We start from the raw sequence: 21996 nt of genomic DNA, 5'->3' as shown, positions 1-21996 counted from the left end.
TCACACTTTTTTTAAGATTTATTTTTATTTAGTTTTATTTTATTTATTAAAATTTATTTAAGTGTTTTTATTTGAGAGAGTGTGCTAGGAAGAGGCAGAGAGAGGGAGGGAGAATCCCAAGCAGGCACCATGCCATTGGCAGGGAGCCCAACTGGGAGTACCAGCGGGATTAGGGGTGCAAACCCATGAACCCACAAACGGTGAGATCATGACCTGAGCCCAAACCAAGAGTTAGATGCTTAATGGACTGAGCCACCCATGCTCCCGGTGCTCACACTTTTAAGAGTAAAACTCAGCTCTGTTTTTTGTATGGTCACAGAGCTGTGCCACATCAGTGTACTATGTGCAGAAGGGAAATAGAGCCTTTTACATTCCACATTCACAGGAACTGACTACAAACTGCGGTGATTTTCCTTGCAGAATCTAACGCACACCTGAGTACTATAACATGTCACACCTGTGGCTGTGTCCTGCTGGGGCCCAGGGGTCCCATGTCCCACGGAGGCTGAGAGCACGGGCATGTTTGGTTGACCTGGGGACAGAGAAGCGGGAGCGGGGCCTTGCGGTGTCAAGAGTCAGGTCAAAACGCTAGGAGACCTTATCTTCTGTTCCGTGACATCACTGGTCATTGAACTGTTCTTAAACATGGGACAGGGGCACCGTCACCTCGCCCCCGTGTCGACCACAGACACAACCGTCACCAGGCCCTTCTGCTCTGTCTCGTTCCGATCCGGCGCGGGACAAGGGAGGCTCCGCGGAGAAACCGAGTCAGATTCCCGGGACAAAGGAAGAGGCAGGCGGGTCAGCCGGCCAGGAGGGCGTTCGGCCGGAGCCGACCTCAGGGCGGGCGGATCAGACACGTGTGTACCGCCGGCCCGTCACTCAGGGCGTAGGAGGCGGGGCCTGGGGGATCTGCCCAATCTGGCGCCACAGGGGCGGTGCCGGGACCACCCTCCAATCAGAACGTGAAGGGCCTCAGGCTGCCCTATCACAGTGCGGCAGTGCGGTGTCTCGGAGAATTGTCCAATGGAGGTGGTGGGGAGTTATCTTCGGAACAGCATCCAATCAGATCGCATTGCCTGAAGCAACGCCCAATCCGTGCTTGGGGGCGCATAGCGCGGTGCATTTATATTACCGGGTCCGGAAACACTCCAATCAGGCCCTGGTGGGTGGGGGATGGGGTGATGCCATCCCGCTCGGTGAGTGTGAGCTCTGAGTCGTGGCTGCTGGTGTGCGCTTGTCCCGCGCTCACCCAGTTTTCCGGTCCGCTAGCTCCTCGGTTGGAGGAGGGGCACGTGAGGGCCGCGGAGTCGCCGGGTCGCGGGATCAAGAGGAGGACGCCCGGAGAGCTCCGTGTGCGGCCGCGAGATGGTGAGTGGCCGGTCCCTGGCCCGGGACGCGGAGGGGCTGGTTCCAACCGGCCTGAACCGGTTTGTAGCGACGCGGACCCCTATTTCCCTGTTCCCCGCGAGTTCTCTCCCGAGTTTCCCCTGTGGGCCTTCGGATGGGATCCCGGCGTTCTCTCCCATCCTCGCGTGTGGGTCTCATAATCTCTACCCGAATCTGCGCCGTGGGCCGCGGTCCTAACCCTAGATCGGCCATGGGCCTCGGGGTGAGGTTCCTTTGTCCTGTCCCCTCTCCTCGTGGGGTCCCGGGGGTCCCGTCCAGAGATCTGTGGGCCGCGGGGTGGGGTTCCGGCGTCCTATCCCCTCTCCTCGTGTGGGTTCCGCAGGTCCTGACCCAAGTCTCTGTCTCTGGCCATGGGGTGGGGTCCCCGTGTCCCGTCACAATCACGGGTTTCCATGTGACCACCCGAGTCCTGGCTGGTGGAAGGAGGCGGGGACCACCACGTGCGGGGGCAGTAAAACCTGGGAATCGGAGTCCGGGAACTCACGGTGGACCTGAGAGATAAATCCAAATTCGAGCTTGTCGAGGACACTTTGTTCCAAAGGAGTTCCAACAGGGACCAGGTCCCGTCTCAGAGATCCTCGGATCCTCAGAGATTCAGCCTCTCCAGTGAAACAGAACCGGCGCTTGGCTGTTCTGCAAGAGGGGGATGGGCAAGAAGGCCCAGTGTCAGGATCCCACCCCTGCGGTAGAGGAAGGCCTCATTGGCTCAGGTCCCCCGGGCCTCGTTCCTCAGCTCAGTGGATGTTCAGCGTGTGGGCCACCCACAGCCAGGGGCCTGTGGGGAGGACAGTGGCCTGGGTAAAGTTTGGGTAGGAAAGGGGCAGTGGTGGACAAGGTTCAAAGGAAAAATCCAAACTGAGTAAGGAGAGACGTGTATTGACAAAAATGATTGCAAAGGTGGGGGAGGGGACTGTTGCACTAGGGGCAGGGGCCCTGCAGGGGGGAAGGACTGTTGCACTAGGGGCAGAGGCTGTGCAGGGGGCTAGGGAGGCTGTGGCACTAAGGTCAGGTCGGTGGGGGGGGGGGGGCTGTTGCATTAGGGGCAAGGGCTGGGCGGGGGGTGGGGGGAGCTGGGGGGGCTGTTGCATTATGGACAGGGGCTACGTCGACAGGGAGGACACTGAGTATAAGACCTGCGAGTGTCTCAAGAGTCGTGTAAAAGGAGAGGAGGAAAGAGACCAGGCGTGAGCAGGTGTGGTGCTGATGTGGAGGTTCCCTGAGGCCAGCCTGTCCCCCTGTCCCCAGGAGGGGCTGTGTGTGGCTCAGGCTGAGAGCAAGCCCACGTTCAGGGGTCTGGAGGAAGGAGAGAAGCCAAAGCAAAGCGGGACCAGCCAGCATTTTGTGCCCCTTGGTCACGGGGACAAGCAGCTGAGCTGATCACAGATGAGGCACAAAGGGTGGGTGTGGGGGGTCTGCGCGTGGCCCTGTCGTGGGTGAGCCAGGGGGACTTCCTGTGAGCCTTCTCCTGATCTGACGGGGGAGGGGCCCTCGTGCAGCCTGCTGTTTTCCAGACCCCAACAGGGTGGGGGAGGGAGTGCCTTTCCCTTCCACTGAGGTTTTCCTGGGAGCACAGGGCTCAGGTAGGCGTCTCCATGTCACCTGTCACCTGTGAGCAGGACCTGTCACCCTGTCCAGCTCAGCACTGACGGCTCTGTCCTCCGCCAGCCTCGCGTTGAGCAGGTGTAAAATGCCTCCTTTCTTCCCCTTCAGGGCAGAGGGTGGTAAGTGTGTCAGGTCGTTCCTGTCCCTGCTGACTCGGGTTACTCTGGCCTTTATCCAGAGAGTGTCCCCTGGGGAAAAGTGTCTCAGGACAGAACTGTCCTTCTCCATCAGGGTTGGGGGGGGGGGGGGTCTGCAGGGGGCTCCACACCTTCATGCCAGGTGGGTGGAGTCATGCATCAGAGGATTGATCCAAATGCTGGTGACAGGTCCACGCAGGGTCCAGAGCTGGAAAACTGTCTTCCTGACCCACTTCTGGTTAATTGATGGTGGTCTGAGATACACAGAAATTCCTTGAACTGGGTTGTGTTCAGTTGTGACTTATGCTTTGCTATCATGAGGCTAAAGTTAACAAGCACCTGTTCCCTGAAATGGATAAACAGTTTCCATTTATTTAAAACCAGAGAGTGCCCTAGAACTTCCTTTCTTTCATCTCAAGCACACGTAGAAGCAGTGATTCTGCACGTTTTCCTTCACATGCTGGGAGGGGGTCTTTGTGTCATTCGGATGATCCAGGGTGCTCGAAGCTCAAAGCAAAGACCCAGGTCTCAAGTTCCTGCTTGTCTTGTGGCTTCACGTCTCTAAGTGTAAATGCATCGCCATTTTTACATGATGGGGAAAATTGCATATTGTAGATTGAGGGTAAGTTAAAATTTACTAAGTGATGGGGATGCAGCGTGTGAATCAGCCATCAGTGCTGGGTCCTGTCACTTGCGGCAGTGGGAGTTACCCGCTTTATGTTGTCCCGCTCGAGGGCGTGACACGGATCTCCTGGAGGTCAGGATCTCCTGGAGGTCACACATTGGTTTATCTGATTCCCCCGGGGCTGAGCATTTCTCACATGTGGAGTTCCCTCTTCTGTGGAAACGTTTCCAGCGTGTTGTCACCTGTAACTCACGTGTCTGCTTCCTGATGATCTGTTTCCTTCACGTCCTGTGGACGTTTGTCTGTTTCATTTCTACCGTGTTGTGTTTTGTCCAGCTCAGGGTGTGTCATTTCTCTGTGCTGCCTGCGTGGATGGACCTGTCACATTTCCCTTTTTTTTAAGGTTATTTATTTATTTTGAGAATGAAAGAGCATGAGGGAAGGAGGGGCAGGGAGAGAGGGAATCCCAAGCGGGCCTAGCACAGAGCCCGACGCCGGGCCCGATCTCCTCAACGCTGAGATCATGATCTGAGCTGAAATCTTGAGTTGGACGCTTAACAGGCTGAGCCACCGAGGCACCCCCTGCACATTTTCAGTAGACTTGAACTTCCTCATCTCTTCCTGTGCAGACAACCTTCTTTTGTTCTGTGAGAAAACTCCTCCTTCACTCAGGTCATAATCACACGTGCTGGAACTTTCTGTGTGTTCCACTTGTTTCCATGACGGTTAAATCCACAGGTCTTGGTTACTGTCCATGAAGTGGACGAGGGAAAGGATTCCTTTTTTTTTTTTTTTTTTTTTTAATGTTTGTTTAATTTTTTGAGAGAGAGACAGAGAGTGTGTGAGCAAGGGAGGGGCAGAGAGAGAGGGAGACACAGAATCCGAAGCAGGCTCCAGGCTCTGAGCTGTCAGCACAGAGCCCGACTTGGGGCTCGAACCCACGAACTGTGAGATCATGACCTGAGCCGAAATCGGAGGCTTAGCTGACTGAGCCACCCAGGCTCCCTAGGATTATTTTTACCCCTTAGATAACCAGCCTTCCCTGGCCCCATGTGCCCAAGTGTCCCCATCTCTGCTGATGCCCCGTGGCACCCGCTGAGCGTATACCCACTTGCTAAACTCAGGGGCGCCTGTCTGTGCATTTCTTTGTCAATCAGGCTGTTTATCCGTCTGTCTGTTGCTGCCTCGTGTTCTAGTTACTGGTAAGTTGTAAATTGAAAGTGTCAGTTATTTTACCCCCAAAACTGAGGTTGTTCCGGAACAGCAGAGAATTAATTCTGAACGTGTAAGATACACAGGACCACAGGCAGTTACTAGAACAGAGGAGAGGGACGCTCTCCTAGAGAGGCCAGGGGGGGCCGGGATGGAAACACGGGATGTGGAAGAACCTAGAGCCGGAAACACGGTGGCTCCCCGCTGGCAGGGTGGGGGTGGGGAGGCGGCGTCCCAGCTGAGGCAGGCTGGGCTTGCAGGGCGCTGGGCTTGCGGCTGGGGCCCCCGGTGAGGACGGGGCAGGACGCGAGGGCGCCCCCTGCCGGCCCCCCACTCCGTCCCTAAGGAGCTTTCCGTGTGCGAATCTCTCCATTTCCTCTGTTTGACCTCCGTGTGTCCTCAGAAGCATCTGGGAGTGAGAGGCGGGTTTGCTGTATTTAGTGGATTTGTCCCTCGGCGCCAGGAAGGACGTCTCCCGCTTGGCGTGTCTCGTGTGGGAGGGAACGAGCAGAGCAATGGAAACCAGTCGAGGCCCCACCTGAGTGACAGGGACGGTTCGGAGGGAGATGCCGTCAGACACTTGTCATCTAGGCCGTGTCCATCAGCAGTGTCAGCCTTGCAGAGCGTGTACTTGTATGAATCACACGACTCACCGGCAATAAAATACGAAAGAAAAGTAGCATAACTCTATGGATTGTTCTAATCCGGGACCCCGGGTCTGAAGGCAGCCCACTGAAATGTTTATTGACACTTATTCCAACCCCGGGGAGAAGGTTCTCCCTGTGGAGGCACGCCCGGAGTCCTGTTTGCCTCCAGAAGTATTGTTCTTGGGGTGTCTGGGTGGCTCAGTTGGTTGACGATGGTACTCTTGATTTCAGGGCAGGTCATGTTCTCATGGTTCGTGGGTTCAAGCCCCGGGTTGGGCTCTGTGCTGACAGTGCAGAGCCTGCTTGGGATTCTCTCTCTCTCCCTCTCTCTGCCCCTGCCCTGCTCCTGGTCGCTCTCTTTCTCTCTCTCTCAAAAACAAACAAACAAACAAAACAAAAGCAAAACAGAAGTCAGTTATTTTTCCAGGAACAAGTGGGTGTATCTGGGTATAGCAGAGAATTACAATTTGGGACAGGGAAGCCCCCAGGAAAACCACAGGCAAGTCTGAAGAAGAAAGGGAGGAACACTCTTTTCTAGAAGAGAAGGGGGCGTTGGGAGGGGCTGTGCCAAGCTAGAAGTCCATTGGAGCAAACTGGGAGAATCCAGGTGTAGCGGCTTCTCATTGGCTGGACTGTCGTCGTCTCTCATTGGCTGACATGTGACTCTCTCACTGGCTGAGCCCTGGCTCGCTCTCATTGGCTGAGCCATGGTTGTCTCACATTGGCTGGGTTGTGACTGTCTTGTCTCTCATTGGCTGGGCTGATGCCACCCGAGGAAATAGTCTTCCTTCCTCCTGCATGAGCAGTGATGCATTATGGGTGTGCAGGTGCGTCTCTCCGTGTTGTGTCTGCCCTTGGCCCTGAGCGGCAGGTTGGGGAGCTTCCCCTGTGGACTCCTGACTCCACTTCAGTCGTGTCGCCTTTACTCAGCCTGGAAGAGGTGCCGGGCTTCTGGGTGGTTTTCATCGCGGGCGATCGGGAGTCGTGCGGCGGAGAGCAGAGCGCGTGCGCACGCGTGTGCGTGATGGCGCTCGTCCTCCCGGGTCTGGGGCAGGTGGCTACGAGGAGCGGACCTGCCGTGTTGGGTGGGAACTCCACGTTGCTCATGTTGGGGGTCCACCAGACTCTTCCACAGCGGCCTCCCCCGCTTACATCCGCAGCAGGATAAATGAAGGAGAATGCGCCCTGCTCACGTCCTCGCCGGCGCTTCCTGGGGCGTCTTTACAGCCAGTGTGGTGGGTGCGAAGGGGCCTCTGCTGGTAGTTCGAGGTGCGTGTCCCTCGTGACGAATGTCTAGCATCTTTTCATCGACCCACTGGCCATTTGCATACGTTCTTTGGAGAAGTGTCTGGGTGCGCAAATGTTAGGTGTGGACTTCTCCCCGCTGCCCCTTTTCGGGATGAGGAAGTTCCTTTCTGTTCCTAGTTGGCTGAGTATTTTTGTCAAGAGAGGGTGGTGGGTTCAAGGAGATACCTTTTCTGTGTGTAAGTGATCATGGGGTTTTTGTTTCTCTTCTGTTCATGAAGTTTATGACTGTTACTTTGCTTGCTGAGCCAACCATTTTATTCCCAGATAAATCCCGCTTGGTCACGTTGTAGAATTCATTTTATTTATGACTGGTTTTGGTATCACCATAAACTGGCCTCATAGAGTAGGTTAGATGTGTTTGTGCACAATTAAATTTTGTGGATGGACCCCAGATGATTGGTGACATTGAGCATCATTTCATGTGCTTTTTGGCCATTGTGTATCTTCCTGGGGAAATGTGTACTCGCGTTCTTTGTCCGTTATTTAGTTGTATTATTTGTCTTTATATTGTCTTTTCTATTGTTGTTACATGAGTTTTTAAAAACCTGTTTAGGGGCGCCTGGGTGGCGCAGTCGGTTAAGCGTCCGACTTCAGCCAGGTCACGATCTCGCGGTCAGTGAGTTCGAGCCCCGCGTCGGGCTCTGGGCTGATGGCTCAGAGCCTGGAGCCTGTTTCCGATTCTGTGTCTCCCTCTCTCTCTGCCCCTCCCCCGTTCATGCTCTGTCTCTCTCTGTCCCAAAAATAAATAAACGTTGAAAAAAAAAATTTAAAAAAATAAAAAATAAAAAAATAAAAACCTGTTTAGATCACAAACCTTGTATCAGCTGTGTGACTAGCAAACCCACATTGTAGCCCCAGATGAAGGTGTGTTGCCTTTGTTGTAACTGATGTAGCTGGGTTCTGTGTCCTTAGATTTTGGGGACGTGTCTTTTGTTTTGCAACTTCTGATTATTTTTATCATAGTTGTTTGCTCTCTATTTCAATGATGCAGTGTCCTCTGATTTTGCTGAGAAGATATTATGTGTTTTTTTTCCCCTCTCTGTTAAAGTCATCTCTTGCTCTTTTAGTAGCAATCTCTCAGGGAACTTTTCTTTCTGGTGCCCTTTTGCTTGAATTCTGGGTACTGGGTTATATATTTCAGAGGCCCTGCTGACTTCTGAGTTTCTTCAGGAACCAGAACTTGTCTTACACACCAGGTGTGCCAGGCGCCTGGGCCCTGGCCTGTGTCCGTGCCCAGAGCCCAAATAATCCGGGGAAAGGGTCGTGTCTGCCTCTGTCGGAAGAGAGGGGACGCCACCAGGCTTCTTGCCCTTGTTCCTTCCAGGGTGAGAGCTGCTCCCATCAAGCAGCCCTGGAATCGGAGTGTCCACAGCATCCTGACATTCTGGTTCCAGTTCTTGGAGCTGATGACGAGGCATAATCGTCTTTGAGCAAGCCAAACGTGTGTCCTCCGATTTGTGTGCTGTCCGAGTGAATATCTCACTTTTCAGTCTGTACAGAACTGGTCTGCTCAGGGCTGTCTCAGTAGAAATAGCCCAGTAAATTGGGTGTGTGCAAGTCTATGGCAGCTCTTGTCATCACCCTCTGCTTCAAGTCCCAGCCCTTCCCGTCACTGTGCACTGCAGTGCAGTGGGTCTGCCTGGGTGCTGTCACTTCCTACTCACGTGTGACTCATGGTCCTAGGAATGGAGTGCAGCTCCCTGCCTGTCACCCTTCATCCTCCCCCACACGTAGGTGATGATGGAGCTTTGCTGCAATAGAGCGTGTGGTATGTTTCAGGACTCTGTGGTCTTTGTGGATGTGGCTGTGAACTTCACCCCTGAAGAGTGGGCTTTGCTGGATAGCAGTCAGAGGAACCTCTACAGAGATGTGATGCTGGAGACCTGCAAGAACCTGGCCTCAGTGGGTAAGGACGTCTCCATCCCTTCCCTAGTCTTGACGCAACAAATGTTTCTTACAACTGTCCTATGTTACCGGGGCCGAGGAATGGGAGTACGTTGGAGGAGGGGTAGACATGGTCCAAGCCTTCATGGAACCTGTGTAGAGTCACATAGCTTTTCCACGAGAAAAGTTTTATGTGTTAACTTGCTCTATTCATCTTGATTAAGGTCTGAGACTCCCTATTTAATAAATGTGAATGCGGTCTCTGGTGAGTGCTGTTTTGTGGTTTTTACTCCTGTGGAAGTTACACGGTGGCGAATACACATTGGACACCTTAATATTGTTGCACTTAAATCCTCAACGAGGAGGGATGGCGGCAGAGTAGGGGATGCTGAACTCACCGCGTTCCCCAGACACTCTGAGGCAATAGGAACGTGTACTCCCACTAACTCTGCGATGCCTCGAAAACTGGCGGAACAGGTCTTTCGAAGCTAACATGAAGGCTACATGGAAAAGGGTAGGCAGGGGGGAGATGTGGTTGGAAACCAAATCCCCAGTGTGGCTGTCCACAAGTGGGCGGGACATCCCAGTTACCGAGAAGCTGGGGAATCAGTCCCCACACCGTGCACCCCTGGCCTGGGGGACTACAGTGGAAAGACCAGGACCCATAGCACCTGCCTTTGAAAATCAATGAGCCTTAAGTTTTGGGGGTGAAACCTCACAAGGGCTTCACTCTAGGCTGTATCGTTTGGCAGAAGGTCCAGCATAGGGGCAGCCTTTTGAAAATCGCCTTAGTTGTATGTGATAGAGATTTATTGATTAATTTTAGGACACGCACTGGAGGCTCAGGGAACTTCCTCCAGGAACAGACGTGTAGGCAGGTGTCATTTCCCTTGCCCCCCTTCACCCTAGATGGTCAGGTGCTTGTGGGAGCCAGTTCTGATGCTCTGCATCTATGCTGCCAACACCAGTTGCCGCACGACAGCATCCCCCCAGGGGACCCCCACCGCCCCCAGGATACAAAATCGATGTACAGAAATCTGTCGCGTTCCTATAGACTAATAATGAAGCGGCAGAAAGTTAAATTAATGAAGAATCCCCTCTTACAATTGCACCAAAACCAATACAATATCTAGGAATAAGCTCAACCAAAGAGGTGAAAGAACTCTATTCCAAAGACGGTAAAACACCAATGAAGGAATTTCAAGACAACACAAAGAAATGGAAAGACTGTAGTACCCCAAGCAATGTAGAGATTTAATGCAATCCCTGTCAAAATTCCAACAGCACTTTTCACACAGGTAGCACCGAAATGCTAAAATTTGTATGGAACTACAAAAGACTTCAAAAGCCAAAGCAATCTTGAGAAAGGAACACACAACTGGGGATATTCCAATTCCAAATTTTGAGTTCCATTACAAAATGGTAGTAATTAAAACAGGATGATACTGGTACAAAAATAGAAACAGAGATCAGTTGAGTGGAACGGAAAACCTAGAAATAAGCTCACAATTATATGGTCGATTAACCTTTTTTTTTTTTTAAGTTTATTTATCTTGAGAGAGCACGAGAGTGAGTGCAGGGGAGGGGCAGAGAGAGAGGGAGAGCTAGATCCCAAGCAGGGTCTGCACTGTCAGCAAGGAGCCTGATGCAGGGGTTGAACTCACCAACTATGAGGTCATGACCTGAGCCAAAATCAAGAATCAGATGCTTAACTGACTAAGCCACTCTGGCACCTCGTCAATTAATCTTTGACAAAGGAGGAAAGAATATACAGTGGGAAAAGTATAGTCTCTTCAACAAATGGCACTGGGAAAACCGGACAGCCACATGCAGAATGAAACCAGACCACATTCTTCACCACACACAAAAATAAACCCAAAGTGGATTAACGACCTAAATTTGAAACCTGAAACCATAAAACTTCCTGAAGGGAGTGTAGGCAGTTCTCTCAGACATTGGCTACGGCAGCATTTTTCTAGATCTGCCTCCTGAGGCCAAGAAAATGAAAGCAAAAATAAACTATTGCAACTGCATCCAAATAGAAAGCTTCTGCACAGTGAAGGCAACAAGCAACAGAAGTAAAAGGCAGTCTCTGGAATGGGAGAAAATACATCCTATAATGGGTTAGTATCCAAAATATATAAAGAACTGAAACAATGCAATACCCCACAAGAAGCAATCTAATAAAAAATGGTCAGGATGGCTCAGGTTGTTGGGCGTCTGACTCTTGATTTTGGCTCAGGTCATGGTCTCACGGTTCGTGGGATCGATTCCCACCTTGGGCCCTGTGCTGATAGCAAGGAACCTGTTTGGGATTCTCCTCTCTCTGCTCCTCCCCCATTCATGCTGTCTCATTCTCTGTCTCTCAAAATAAATACATATTTTTAAATACATATATGCATATTTTTAAAAATAAGTTTTTTGATTAAAAAAATTTTTTTTAATAAAATTTTTAATTTTTAATATTTTAATTTTTTTAAACTTACTTAAATTTATTTTTTAACTTTTTATTTTATTTATTTTTTATTTATTTTTTTCAACGTTTATTTATTTTTTTGGGGACAGAGAGAGACAGAGCATGAACGGGGGAGGGGCAGAGAGAGGGAGACACAGAATCGGAAACAGGTTCCAGGCTCTGAGCCATCAACCCAGAGCCTGACGCGGGGCTCGAACTCCCGGACCGTGAGATCATGACCTGGCTGAAGTCGGACGCTTAACCGACTGCGCCACCCAGGCACCCCATTAACTTTTTATTTTTAAATAAAAATGTTTATTTTTGTGAGAGAGAGAGAGCGTGAGCGGGGAGGGGCAGAGAGAAAGGGAGACAGAATCTGAAGCAGGCTCCAGGCTCCGCGCTGTCAGTACAGAGCCCAACGTGGGGCTCTAACTCACCAACTGTGGGCTCATAACCTGAGCTGAAGTCGGAAGCTTAACTGACTGAGCAACTCAGGTGCCCCTATATTTTTTTATGTTTATTTATTTTTGAGAGAGAGAGAGACAGTGCATGAGTGGCAGATGGGCAGAGAGAGAGAGGGAATCTGCAAGAGTCTCCAGCCTCCAAGCTGTCAACACAGAGCCCAATACAGGGCTCGAACCCACAGACCATGAGATCATGACCTGAGCCAAAGTGGGAGCTCAACCAACTGAGCCACCCAGGTGCCCCAATAAATAAACAATTTTTAAAAATGGGTAGAAGACACGAAGAGACACTTCTTCAAAGAAGACATCCAGATGACCAACAGGCACGTGAAAGGGACTCGGCATCACTCCTCATCGGGGAAGTGCAAATCAAAACTATAAAGACATATCCCCTAACACCTGTCAGCATGTCTGAAAGAGAAAACACGAAAACAAGTGTTGGTGAGGATGTGGGGGGAAAGGAACCCTCGTGCAGTGTTGGTGGGAATGCAAACTGGTGCGGCCATTGTGGAAAACTGCGTGGAGATTCCTCAAAGAATTAAAAATAGAACTGCCCTATGATCCAGGAATCACGCTTCTGGATATTTACCCCCAGAACACACACACACACACACAACGCTAATTCAGAGGGATACACGCACCCCTGTGTTTATTGCAGCTACAATTGCCAGACTATGGAAGCAGCCCAAGTGTCCATCACTAGATGAATGGATAAAGAAGCAATGGTGCATATACAAATGGAGTATTGCCCAGCCATAAAAAAGAATGAAATCCTGCCATTTGCAACAACATGGATGGCGCTAGACAGATTACACTAAATGAAATAAGTCAGAGAAAGACAAATACCAAGTGATCTCACGTATACGTGGAGTCCATGAAACAAAAGCAAACGAGCAAAGGGGAAAAAAATGAGGGTGAGACAAAACAAGAAACAGATTCTTAACTATAGAGAACAAACTGGTGGTTACAAGAGGGGAGGTGGGGGGCATGGGGGATGTAGGGGACAGGGATTAAAGAGTACCCTTATGATGGAAAAAAAAGAAATTGAAGATGATACAAGAAGTTGAAAGATACAGTCTTCTCATGGATTGGAAGGATTAATATTGTTAAAGTCCGTACTACAAAAAGCACCCTACAAATTTAGTGTACCTACCAACCTACCAATAAATAGTATTTTTTCAAAGAACCAGAGCAAAATATCCTAAAATTCGTATGGAACCTGAAAAGCCCCCAAATGGCCAGAACAGTTTTAGTGAAGTGTAACAAAGCTGATGATTTGATAATCCCAGATTTGAAAATATACTGCAAAACTGTAGTAATCAAAACAGTATGGTATGGCATGGCACAAAAACAGACGTAGATGAAGGGAACAGGATAGAGATCCCCAAAAGAAAGCCATGCTTATATTGTCCAAATATCTACAACCAAGCAGGTCAGAATATACGACGTGGAAAAGACTGTGTTCAGTAAATGGTGTTGGGGAAAACTGGACGGCGACCTCCAAAAGAATGAAACGGTGCAGAGAAAGGGGAACCCTCCTGCACTGTTGGTGGGAATGCAAAGTGGTGCGGCCACTCTGGAAGAAAGTCTGGAGGTTGCTCAAAACACTAAAGATGGAACTACCCTACAACTCCGCGACTGCACTACTAGGTATTTACGCAAAGGATTCAAAAATACAGATTTGAAGGGGTACACACACCCTGATGTTTATAGCAGCATTATTTATCATAACCAAGCTATGGAAGCAGCCCAGATGTCCATCGAGTGATGAATGGATAAATAAGATGTGGTTTATATACACAACGGAATATCACTCAGCCACCAAAGATGATGAAATCTTGTCATTTGCAACTACACGGATGGAACTGGAGTGTATTAAGCTAAGCGAGATAAGGCGGACAAAGGAAGACAAATACCATATGATATGAGTCATGTGGAATTTAAGAAACAAAACAGACGAGCATATGGGAAGGGGGAAACAAACAATAAGAGACTCTTAACGATAGAGAACAAGCCGAGGGTTGATGGAGGGAGGTGGGCGGGGAATGGGCTAGATGGGTGATGGGATAGCACCAGGTGTTGTATATAAGTGATAAATGATGGCTTCCACTCCTGAAACCAATATAATGCATATTTACTAACAAATTTAAGTGAAGACTTGAAGGGGCGCCTGGGTGGCTCAGTCAGTTCAGCATCCGACTCTCGGTTTCAGTTCGTGATTTCACAGTTCGTGAGTTCAAGCCCCGAGCTGGTATTCTCTGTCCCTCTCTTTCTGGCCCGCCCCCACTCATACTCGCTCACTCTCAAAATAAATAAACTAAAACAACAAAACGGGGCCACTTTCTTACAGCTTACACAAAAGCAAACGATATGGATTAAATACCTAAACATAAGACTTGAAAGTATATACCTCTTGAAAGAAAACAGAGACAGTAAACTGTAAGGACATTAGCCTTAGTGATATTTTTGTGGACTTGTCCCTCAGGGAAGGGTAAAAAAAAAAAAACAACAACAAAAAACAAAAAAAAAAACCCACACTAAACAATTGGGACTATATCAAACTGAAAAGCTTTTGCAGTGAGGCAACTATCAACATGATGAAAAGGCAACCCTTTGTTTATGGGAAGGGGAGAAGATATTTGCAAATGATATTTCCAATAAAAGGTCTGTATCTAAAACATAAATAATTCCTACAACTCAACACCAAAAAAAATTTGATTAATAAATGGGCAGAGGAACTCCACAACAGACGTTTTCCTGAATAAGATATTGAGATGGCCAATAGACATTCAAAAAGCTTTCAGTATCACTAATCATCAGGGAAATGCAAATCAAAACCACAATGAGATATCATCTCAGAGAAGATAGATTGGTTAGTATCAAAAAGACAAGAAATAGCAAGTATTGGTGAGGATGTGGAGACCAGGAAACCCATCGTTGGTGTGAAGGTAAACTGGTGCAGCCATGTTGGAAAACCGTATGGAGCCTCCACAAAAAACTAAACCACAAGTACCATATGGTCCATAATTCCACTTCTGGGTAGTTGACCACAGGGGAAAAAAACTAACACGCAAAGATATGTGCGCCCCCACGTTCACTGTGGCACTAGTTATGGTATTTAAGATGTGGAAGCAACCCAGGAGTCCATCGACAGATGAATGGATAGGGAAGATGTGGTATCTACATACAAGGGGCATCGCTCAGCCGTATAAAATGGATGAAGTCTTGCCATTTGTGACCACATGGATGGACTACAGGGTGTCATTCCAAGTAAATAAGACGGAAAGACAAACACCGTGTTGTAACTTAACACGTGGGATCTAAACAACAAAATGGAGGCACAGACAACAAAAAGTAGAAACAGGTGTAAAACCAGGAGATCATCATGGTGTTTGCGAGGTTGGAAGGGGCTGGAGGGACGGGTGAATGGATGAAGGGGATTGAGAAGTACAGAGGTGAGCTTATTAAATAAAGAAGTCTTGGGAGTGAAGAGTGCCACACAGGGAATATGGGCAGTAATATTGTAGTTTGTATAGTGCCCAGTGGTAATTTCACTTATCGTGGTGAGCATTTTGTAATGTATAGAACTGTCCTATCACTATGTTGTACCCCTGACACTAATATTATAGGTCAATATGGTTCCCTCTCCACCCCCCAAAAAAGCCCAGGGGCTCCTGGCTGGCTCAGTCAGAAGAGCATGTGATTCTTGATGTCAGGGTCATGAGTTTGAGCCCCACGTGGGGTGTACAGGTTAGTAAACAAAAAAAAAAAAAAAAAAAGAAAGAAAAAAAAAAAAAGCCCACACTTACCCATCATCAATGACCCTGAAGACGAAAGTCAGGCCCATCTTCCAGATTGCTTGTTGTCCTTCAAATCCTCCCTCCTGCTGAGCTCTTCTCAGGGGCAGGACAGCAGCCACACACACACCATCTAATCTCCTAGTGGCAGCTGGGGCAGTGCAGGCAGCCTTCTCCGAGGGCCTATGTGCCTTCAGAACAAGCCAACCCTCGGTTGGACCAGGTTCTGGAGAAGGGATTGGCGTTTGGACACATCCGTTAGAAACGTGACTCGGGGGCGCCTGGGTGGCTCAGTCGGTTAAGCATCTGACTCTCGGTTTTGACCCAGGCCGTGATCTCATGGATTGTGGGATTGAATGCTGTGTCGGGCTCCAGGCTGACAGTGCAGAGCCTGCTCGGGATTCTCTCTGTCCCTCTCTCTCTGCCGCTCACCTGCTCGTGCTCTCCCTCTCTCTAAAAATAACTAAACTTCATAAAAAGAAAGAAACATGACGCAGTCTGTTTGAGAAGGGTGGTGTTTGTCACTTACCTGGCTTCCCTGTTGGACTTTTCATCCATCCTTATGCACGTGGTGAGCCTTTCTGTAGTTTTCTTACAGAGGTAGTGTGTCGATGTGTGTATCTTGCCCAGTTCCTTCCTATTTTGTTTTTCTAAAAATACTGATCTCTGCATTAGTCTCCATCTATATTGAAGTATTTCTGAGTGAACAAGTTGCCATTTGATAGTTTTCCTATCATTCCCAAAGTCCCAGATTACCAGGGTCCTCAGAATTATTCCTTGGTCACCTGACCTTTCTTCCTGTTGAACTTCATTTACATTTGAGATCAGTATATGAATGGAAGTCTACATTCGGTCTGTTTTCTTTCTTTTATCCACTAATTCTTTTCCAGCAAACTAAATTTTGCTACCAAATGTTGCAGATTATTGCATTCGAGTTAATACCAGTGGATCAAGTCCTCAGTGGGATGTTTTGGAGGATGAACCGTCTCATGAAGAAAAAATAGTAAGATTTGCAAGAAATGATTCCTGGTCTGTTTTTGGAGAAAACCAGACATTTCGTAGCAGAGGAGATTACCTGCAAACCCAGGAAAGGCGTTTGAGGTGAGTGACACTTGCGGGGGGGGGGGGGGGGGGGACGTTGGCAGATTGTGAGACTAACTTGAAATTAAAGAACAGCTGAAAACCTAGCGCAACAATTGTGTAATTGATGGGAAAAATGCATTCTACGTATTGATCATCTGAAACCCCATTCAGTTGGAAACCACGGTCAGGGAAAACTCTACGTAAGAAGCCCTGAATGTTATGACTCTATTTGAGTCCTCAGCCAGACCAGTAAGCTCGTACCACTTTGTAAGCATGGAGACAGTGCCACAAACGTACCCATTCATTGACAGTGGCCATCGTGCAGTCCCAACCCTGATGAGCGAACATCAATAATAGATCATTAATGAATAAAGAGATCGCTTCTAATCACTAGTCCCTAACCGTGTGCCTTCCCGTTTTGAACAGAAGTCCTTTCGTGGAGAGTGTCTGTGAACGTATCGAAGGAGATCAACGTGGAGGCACCCTGAACCCGATTACAAGTCTTACCGCGCACCAGGGGTATCCCACCGGAGGCAAATCCTGTCAATGCGCTAAGTGTAGAGAAGCCCTCGCAGGTGGTTTTTTCCTAGGGAATCTGCGAAGATTTCACCCAGGACTCAAACCTAGTCCCTGTGAGGAATGTGGGCTGGCCTGTAGCTGTGTCGCGAGCCTCAGCACTCAGGTGGACGCAGGCCTTGTAGAGAAACCCTATGAAGGTCAGGACGCCGTGAGAGCATCGGAGACGTACGCGAAGAGTCTCAGTAGTAAAATATCTCTAGAGTGCAAGAAGTGTGGAAAAGCTTTCATTTGCACGTCTTCCTTTCAGGGTCATGTGCGAGGTTCCTGCGGGCAGAGTGTCCATGCGTGTGGCGTGTGTGGGAATGCCTTTATGTTTCACTCCCGTCTTACGTGTCACATGAGAACTCACGCCGGGGAGAGGCCCAGTGATTGCATAGACTATGGGAAGGTTTACAGCTGCCTCTCTTACACTCAAGGTCACTCAAGTAATCAACCTGGGGAAAGAGTTTTTCAGTGTGGGCTCTGTGGGAAAGCCTTCACTCGTCGGACCTACCTTCAAAGTCACGTGAGAACGCATACTGGGGGAAAACCCTATAAATGTCAGGAGTGTGGAAAAGCCTTCACTCGTCGGGCCTACCTTCAAAGTCATCTGAGAAAGCACACTGGAGTGAAATCTTTCAAGTGCCAGCAGTGTGGAAAAGCCTTCTATTCGTCCTCGTACCTCCAAATACATGCACGGATACATACCGGGGAGAGGCCCTGCGTGTGTCAGCATTGTGGGAAAACGTTCAGATACCCCGCAAACCTGCGAGCTCACGTGAGGACACACACCGGGGAGAGGCCCTACGAATGTAAGGAGTGTGGAAAAACCTTCAGTCGTGTCTCCTCCTTTCGAAGGCACGGGAAAACCCACAGTTGAGTCAAACATCTGAAAGTACGGAATGTCGTTCCTAATCCGTTCTATTGTTCTTCTTTCCTTCGATACGGAACAACGCACGCTGGGGAGAGACGCTTGCGAGTAGTGTGGGAAAGCTTTCAGGCAGCTCCAGCATTTGCAAAGTCATTTGAGATACAGTCGCGTGAAACCCTAGGAGAGTAAAGAGTGTGGGAAAGCGTAGCGGGTTTCCTCCTTCCTTGGAGGACGCACAGTGGGGAGAGACCCTTTGGAGGTCAGCACTGTGGGAAGACGTTCAGGCGTCACGGCTCCCGCCAAGAACACGTGAGGCTGCACAGTGGACGGTGAGCCGGTGAATCTAAGGACTCTGGTGGGGCCTTCCAGTGCCCCGTAGACCTGCGGGAGCGTGTGATGACTCACACCGGGCACCGTGGGAGAGCCCCCAGTCGTCCCTCCTCCCACCGAGGACACGTGTGAAGGAAAACACGGCGAAGTGTAGCCTGAGAACGTAGGGACCGTGGAAAAGCCTTCGGGCATCCCAGGAACCTGTGAGCACACACACACTGGGGACTAGCCCTGAGCACAGCACCTGTGGCAAAGCCTGCCTTCTCCCCTAATAGCCATATTTAAAACATGAGCAAACACCACGGAGAGAAATCTTCTCAACGGGAAAAGTGTCGGAAAAGCTTGGAAGGATCGTAGGTCACGTATTTTGTCCACGGCAGGTCGGGCAGCCCCCGCATCTTCTAATTGTTGTAAATATGGATTTGTCTTTGCAAATGCCTCTTCCTTACAGGGATCCCAAGTGCGTTAATTCCAGCGCATGCCTAAGAAGCATCCCACTGCGTCCTTCTCACCCGTAGGGCATTATTTTGTTATCTCAGATCCGAAAACCGCATACGTGTCTCCACGGCGATGTCTTCCGGACCCAGGGCTGATCAGTGGTCCGTACGTGTATCTCGTCCTCTGGTGCAGAGACTAGAATTCCCCGGCTCCGCCCTGCCCCTCCTTGCGGTCTTTATTATCGAAAGTTGTGTCTCCACGTGTGCTGTTGCTGCCGTGTGCCCGCCTGTGTTCCCCATGGACGTTAGTAAACGCGCAAGGATACTGGAGGAGGACAGTCTCCTCTGATCGTGTTCATGGTTTGACCTCCGCTCATCGCCCTTGATCTCGGTTGTTCATCAGTCATGACCCATTGAAGTCCGAAGAGAAACTCTGTTGGGGGTGCCTGGGTGGCTCGGTGGGTTAAGCTCCCCACTCTTGATTTTGGCTCAGGTCATGAGCTTGCGGTTCGTGGGATTGAGCCCCGTGTCAGGCTCTGCGCTGACAGCTCTCTCTCTCTCTCTCTCTCTCAAAGTAAATACATACACTTAAAAAAAAAAAAAAAGAAGAGAAACCTTGTGGCTTGAAGTGGAAAGCTAGTGTCCGGCTGGTTCTGCTGGGTTCCGTTGTGAGCCTTGTGAGGCGGGAGGCCGTGTGTCCCAGAGTCCTCCTCTGTGCGGCTCTGAGAGGAAGGCCCTGAGAAGAGAAGCCGTGTGGGGCTTGGAGAGCAGCAGTGAGGAAGCGTGATTCTCCATCCTTCCGTGCCGCCAGGGGACAGACGCGTGGGGACCCAGGTGGGCCCGCGTCACGGCGTGTTGTCCTGGCTTCTGGTCTGCCGTCTGGAACAGCCCCCACGTAAGAAAAGTTTGACATTAGTTCTTGTTAGCGTGTTCCAGAGACTTCCACGAGCTGTCCCGTGACAGACCGTCTTGGCTTCCCGGTCCCCACGGATCCTTACGTTGCCCTGTGACTCTTTGTGTCCGTGAGGCCGTCTCTTCAGGCTGTCGTGCTTAGCGAGCTCTCTTATCCTGTGACCCCTTCATCTCTATACTTTTCTTAAAAATGTTAATTTTACTTTTTTTTTTTTTTTTTGAGAGAGAGAGTGAGCGGTGGAGGGGCAGAGAGAGGGAGACAGAACCCCAAGGGGGCTCCTCACTGTCAGCACAGAGCCCGACTTCAGGGCTCGATCTCATGAACCGTGAAGTCATGACCTGAATCGAAATTGAGAGTTGGACGCTTCACCAACTGAGCCACCCAGACGCCCCTCCATGCTTTTCCTCATACGTGATTTCTGTGGTGAGCATCTCAGGGTAGGTCTGTGTCCTGCCTCCCTCAGACCAAAGGCTGTAGCCACAGATGCAGGAAACCTCTGTCCTTGGTTGCATGGTAGAGAGGCTGTGCTGACCCTGCCTTTCTTCTTTCTGGATGTTTCCATGATTGGAATTAGCACCTGTGAGTGTATTTGGCAGTTTGTGGGAGTTTTCCTCTATAGTTGGCCGCTGTCTTAAGAGAGAAACCCAGTATGCTTACTGACTCTTGTTACACGTGATTTCCCAGTGTTTAATTCTGTTGTTTTTAATGCGTGGTTCAAAACACTGTAGTTTTTGTGAAACAATCCCCGCCCCCCCCCCCCATTATTTCTTAGAAAGCATCTTACCTGGGTTTTCCAATCTTTTACATCTTTATAAGTGTTTTCTGATTCATTACCCGAGATTTTATGTTCAAATATGACCTGCTGGGGAAGTGACTCATTTTTGGAGTGTGTCATTTTTTCCATACATATTCAGAAGCAATAGTACTAAATACTGTTTATCTTAAAAGTAAAACTGAACCGTTCCTTCGCCAGGAAAAATGTTTATCTGTCCTTAGCAGTTCAGCAGAGGAACGCTTCAGCAAGGGTATAGACGTGTCTGGAGAACAAAGGAGAGGAATGCTCTTTTATAGAGGAGAGGGGGGTTTCTAGGAGGGGCTGGTATAACAGCGCATTGTCGTGAAGCAGGAGTTCAAGTGGAGTGTATTTTCATGGGCTGAGCTGTGACGGTCTGCCACTGGCGAGGCCATTCATGGCAGAGGAGGAAACCTTTCTTCCTCCTGGTGGGACAGTAAAGCAGTAGCTGAAGGCGTATCGAATCCGAGGGTGTCTTTCCTTCGGAGTGTGTAGTTGACAATCAGCGCTGGGTCACGAGACCTCCCCAAGATCGTTCTTCAAAGGCATTTCTGACCAAGAGACCGGCTTTACGTTGTTCGTGGTTCTGTCCCTCAGTGCTGGGGAGGATGTGTCTTGGTTCTGTGTCTCACGTGAGCGAGGGAAGGTGCACAGCGGTGGCAACCAGTTAGGGCCCCAGGAAGGAAAGCTGGGCGGAGAAACTCTCCAGCACTTTCCCCTCGTCTGTATTTATCAAACTGATAAGCATCGGAGGGGCGGCAGGCTGGCTCGGTGAGGAGAGCACACAGCTCTTGATCTCAGGGTTGTGAGTTCAAGCCCCACGTTGGGTGTAGCGATTACTTAAAAATAAAGTCTGAAGAGACAGACAGAGAGATGGTAAGTATGGGGAATCATCTAATTATTAGGTACATCATTTTCACAAAAGTTTGACAGGCAACAATATAGAAACCTTAGAATAAATATACAAAACTAAGTAGCTTAGCTTGGCAATTCTACATTATGTGAATAATATTCTTTTTTTAATTATTTGTTTCTCTAATTTTGTTTGAATTTTTATTTTTATTTTTGAGAGAGAGACAGAGTGCCAGCGGGGGAGGGGCAGAGAGAGGGAGACACAGAATCCGAAGCAGGCTCCAGGCTCTGAGCTGTCAGCACAGAACCCGACATGTGGCTCGAACCCATGGACTGTGAGATCATGACCTTAACCAAAGACAGGCTCCCAACCGACTGAGCTACCCAGGTGCCTCAAAATGATTATTTGTTTTTGAGAGAGAGAGAAAGTGTGAGCAGGGGAGGGGCAGAGACAGAGGGAGAGCGAGAATCCCAGGCAGGCTCTGTCCTGTCATCACAGAGCCCGATGCTGGGATTGATCCCACAAACCATGAGATCATGACCTGAGCCGAAACCAAGAGTCGGATGCTTAACTGACTGAATGAACCAGGCGCCCCAACAGGTGAATATTCTAAACCG

General features: G+C 49.5%; 1 protein-coding gene across 1 annotated transcript; it reads left to right on the top strand.

The window, feature by feature from the left end:
- The first annotated feature begins 883 nt into the window (after nt 1-883).
- LOC123605078 (zinc finger protein 77-like) lies at nt 884-21565 on the top strand. The gene is made up of 4 exons (XM_045491406.1): nt 884-1371; nt 8721-8847; nt 16462-16642; nt 17051-21565. Exons 1-4 carry the CDS (start codon nt 1369-1371, stop codon nt 18060-18062), a joined length of 1323 nt encoding a protein of 440 aa, XP_045347362.1. The 5' UTR covers nt 884-1368; the 3' UTR covers nt 18063-21565.
- Nucleotides 21566-21996: the final 431 nt, after the last annotated feature.

The sequence above is a fragment of the Leopardus geoffroyi genome, chromosome A2, assembly GCF_018350155.1.
Source record: "Leopardus geoffroyi isolate Oge1 chromosome A2, O.geoffroyi_Oge1_pat1.0, whole genome shotgun sequence".
NCBI lineage: Eukaryota > Metazoa > Chordata > Mammalia > Carnivora > Felidae > Leopardus > Leopardus geoffroyi.
Note: the sequence above shows the minus strand (reverse complement) of the source record. Positions and strands in the feature narration are given on the sequence as shown.

Bases quoted from the DNA above. Each gene is read 5' to 3' on its own strand.
- LOC123605078 (XM_045491406.1), top strand. The intron at 8,848-16,461 runs GTAAGGACGTCT...CAAATGTTGCAG, and splicing joins CAAGAACCTGGCCTCAGTGG to ATTATTGCATTCGAGTTAAT. The intron at 16,643-17,050 runs GTGAGTGACACT...CGTTTTGAACAG, and splicing joins ACCCAGGAAAGGCGTTTGAG to AAGTCCTTTCGTGGAGAGTG.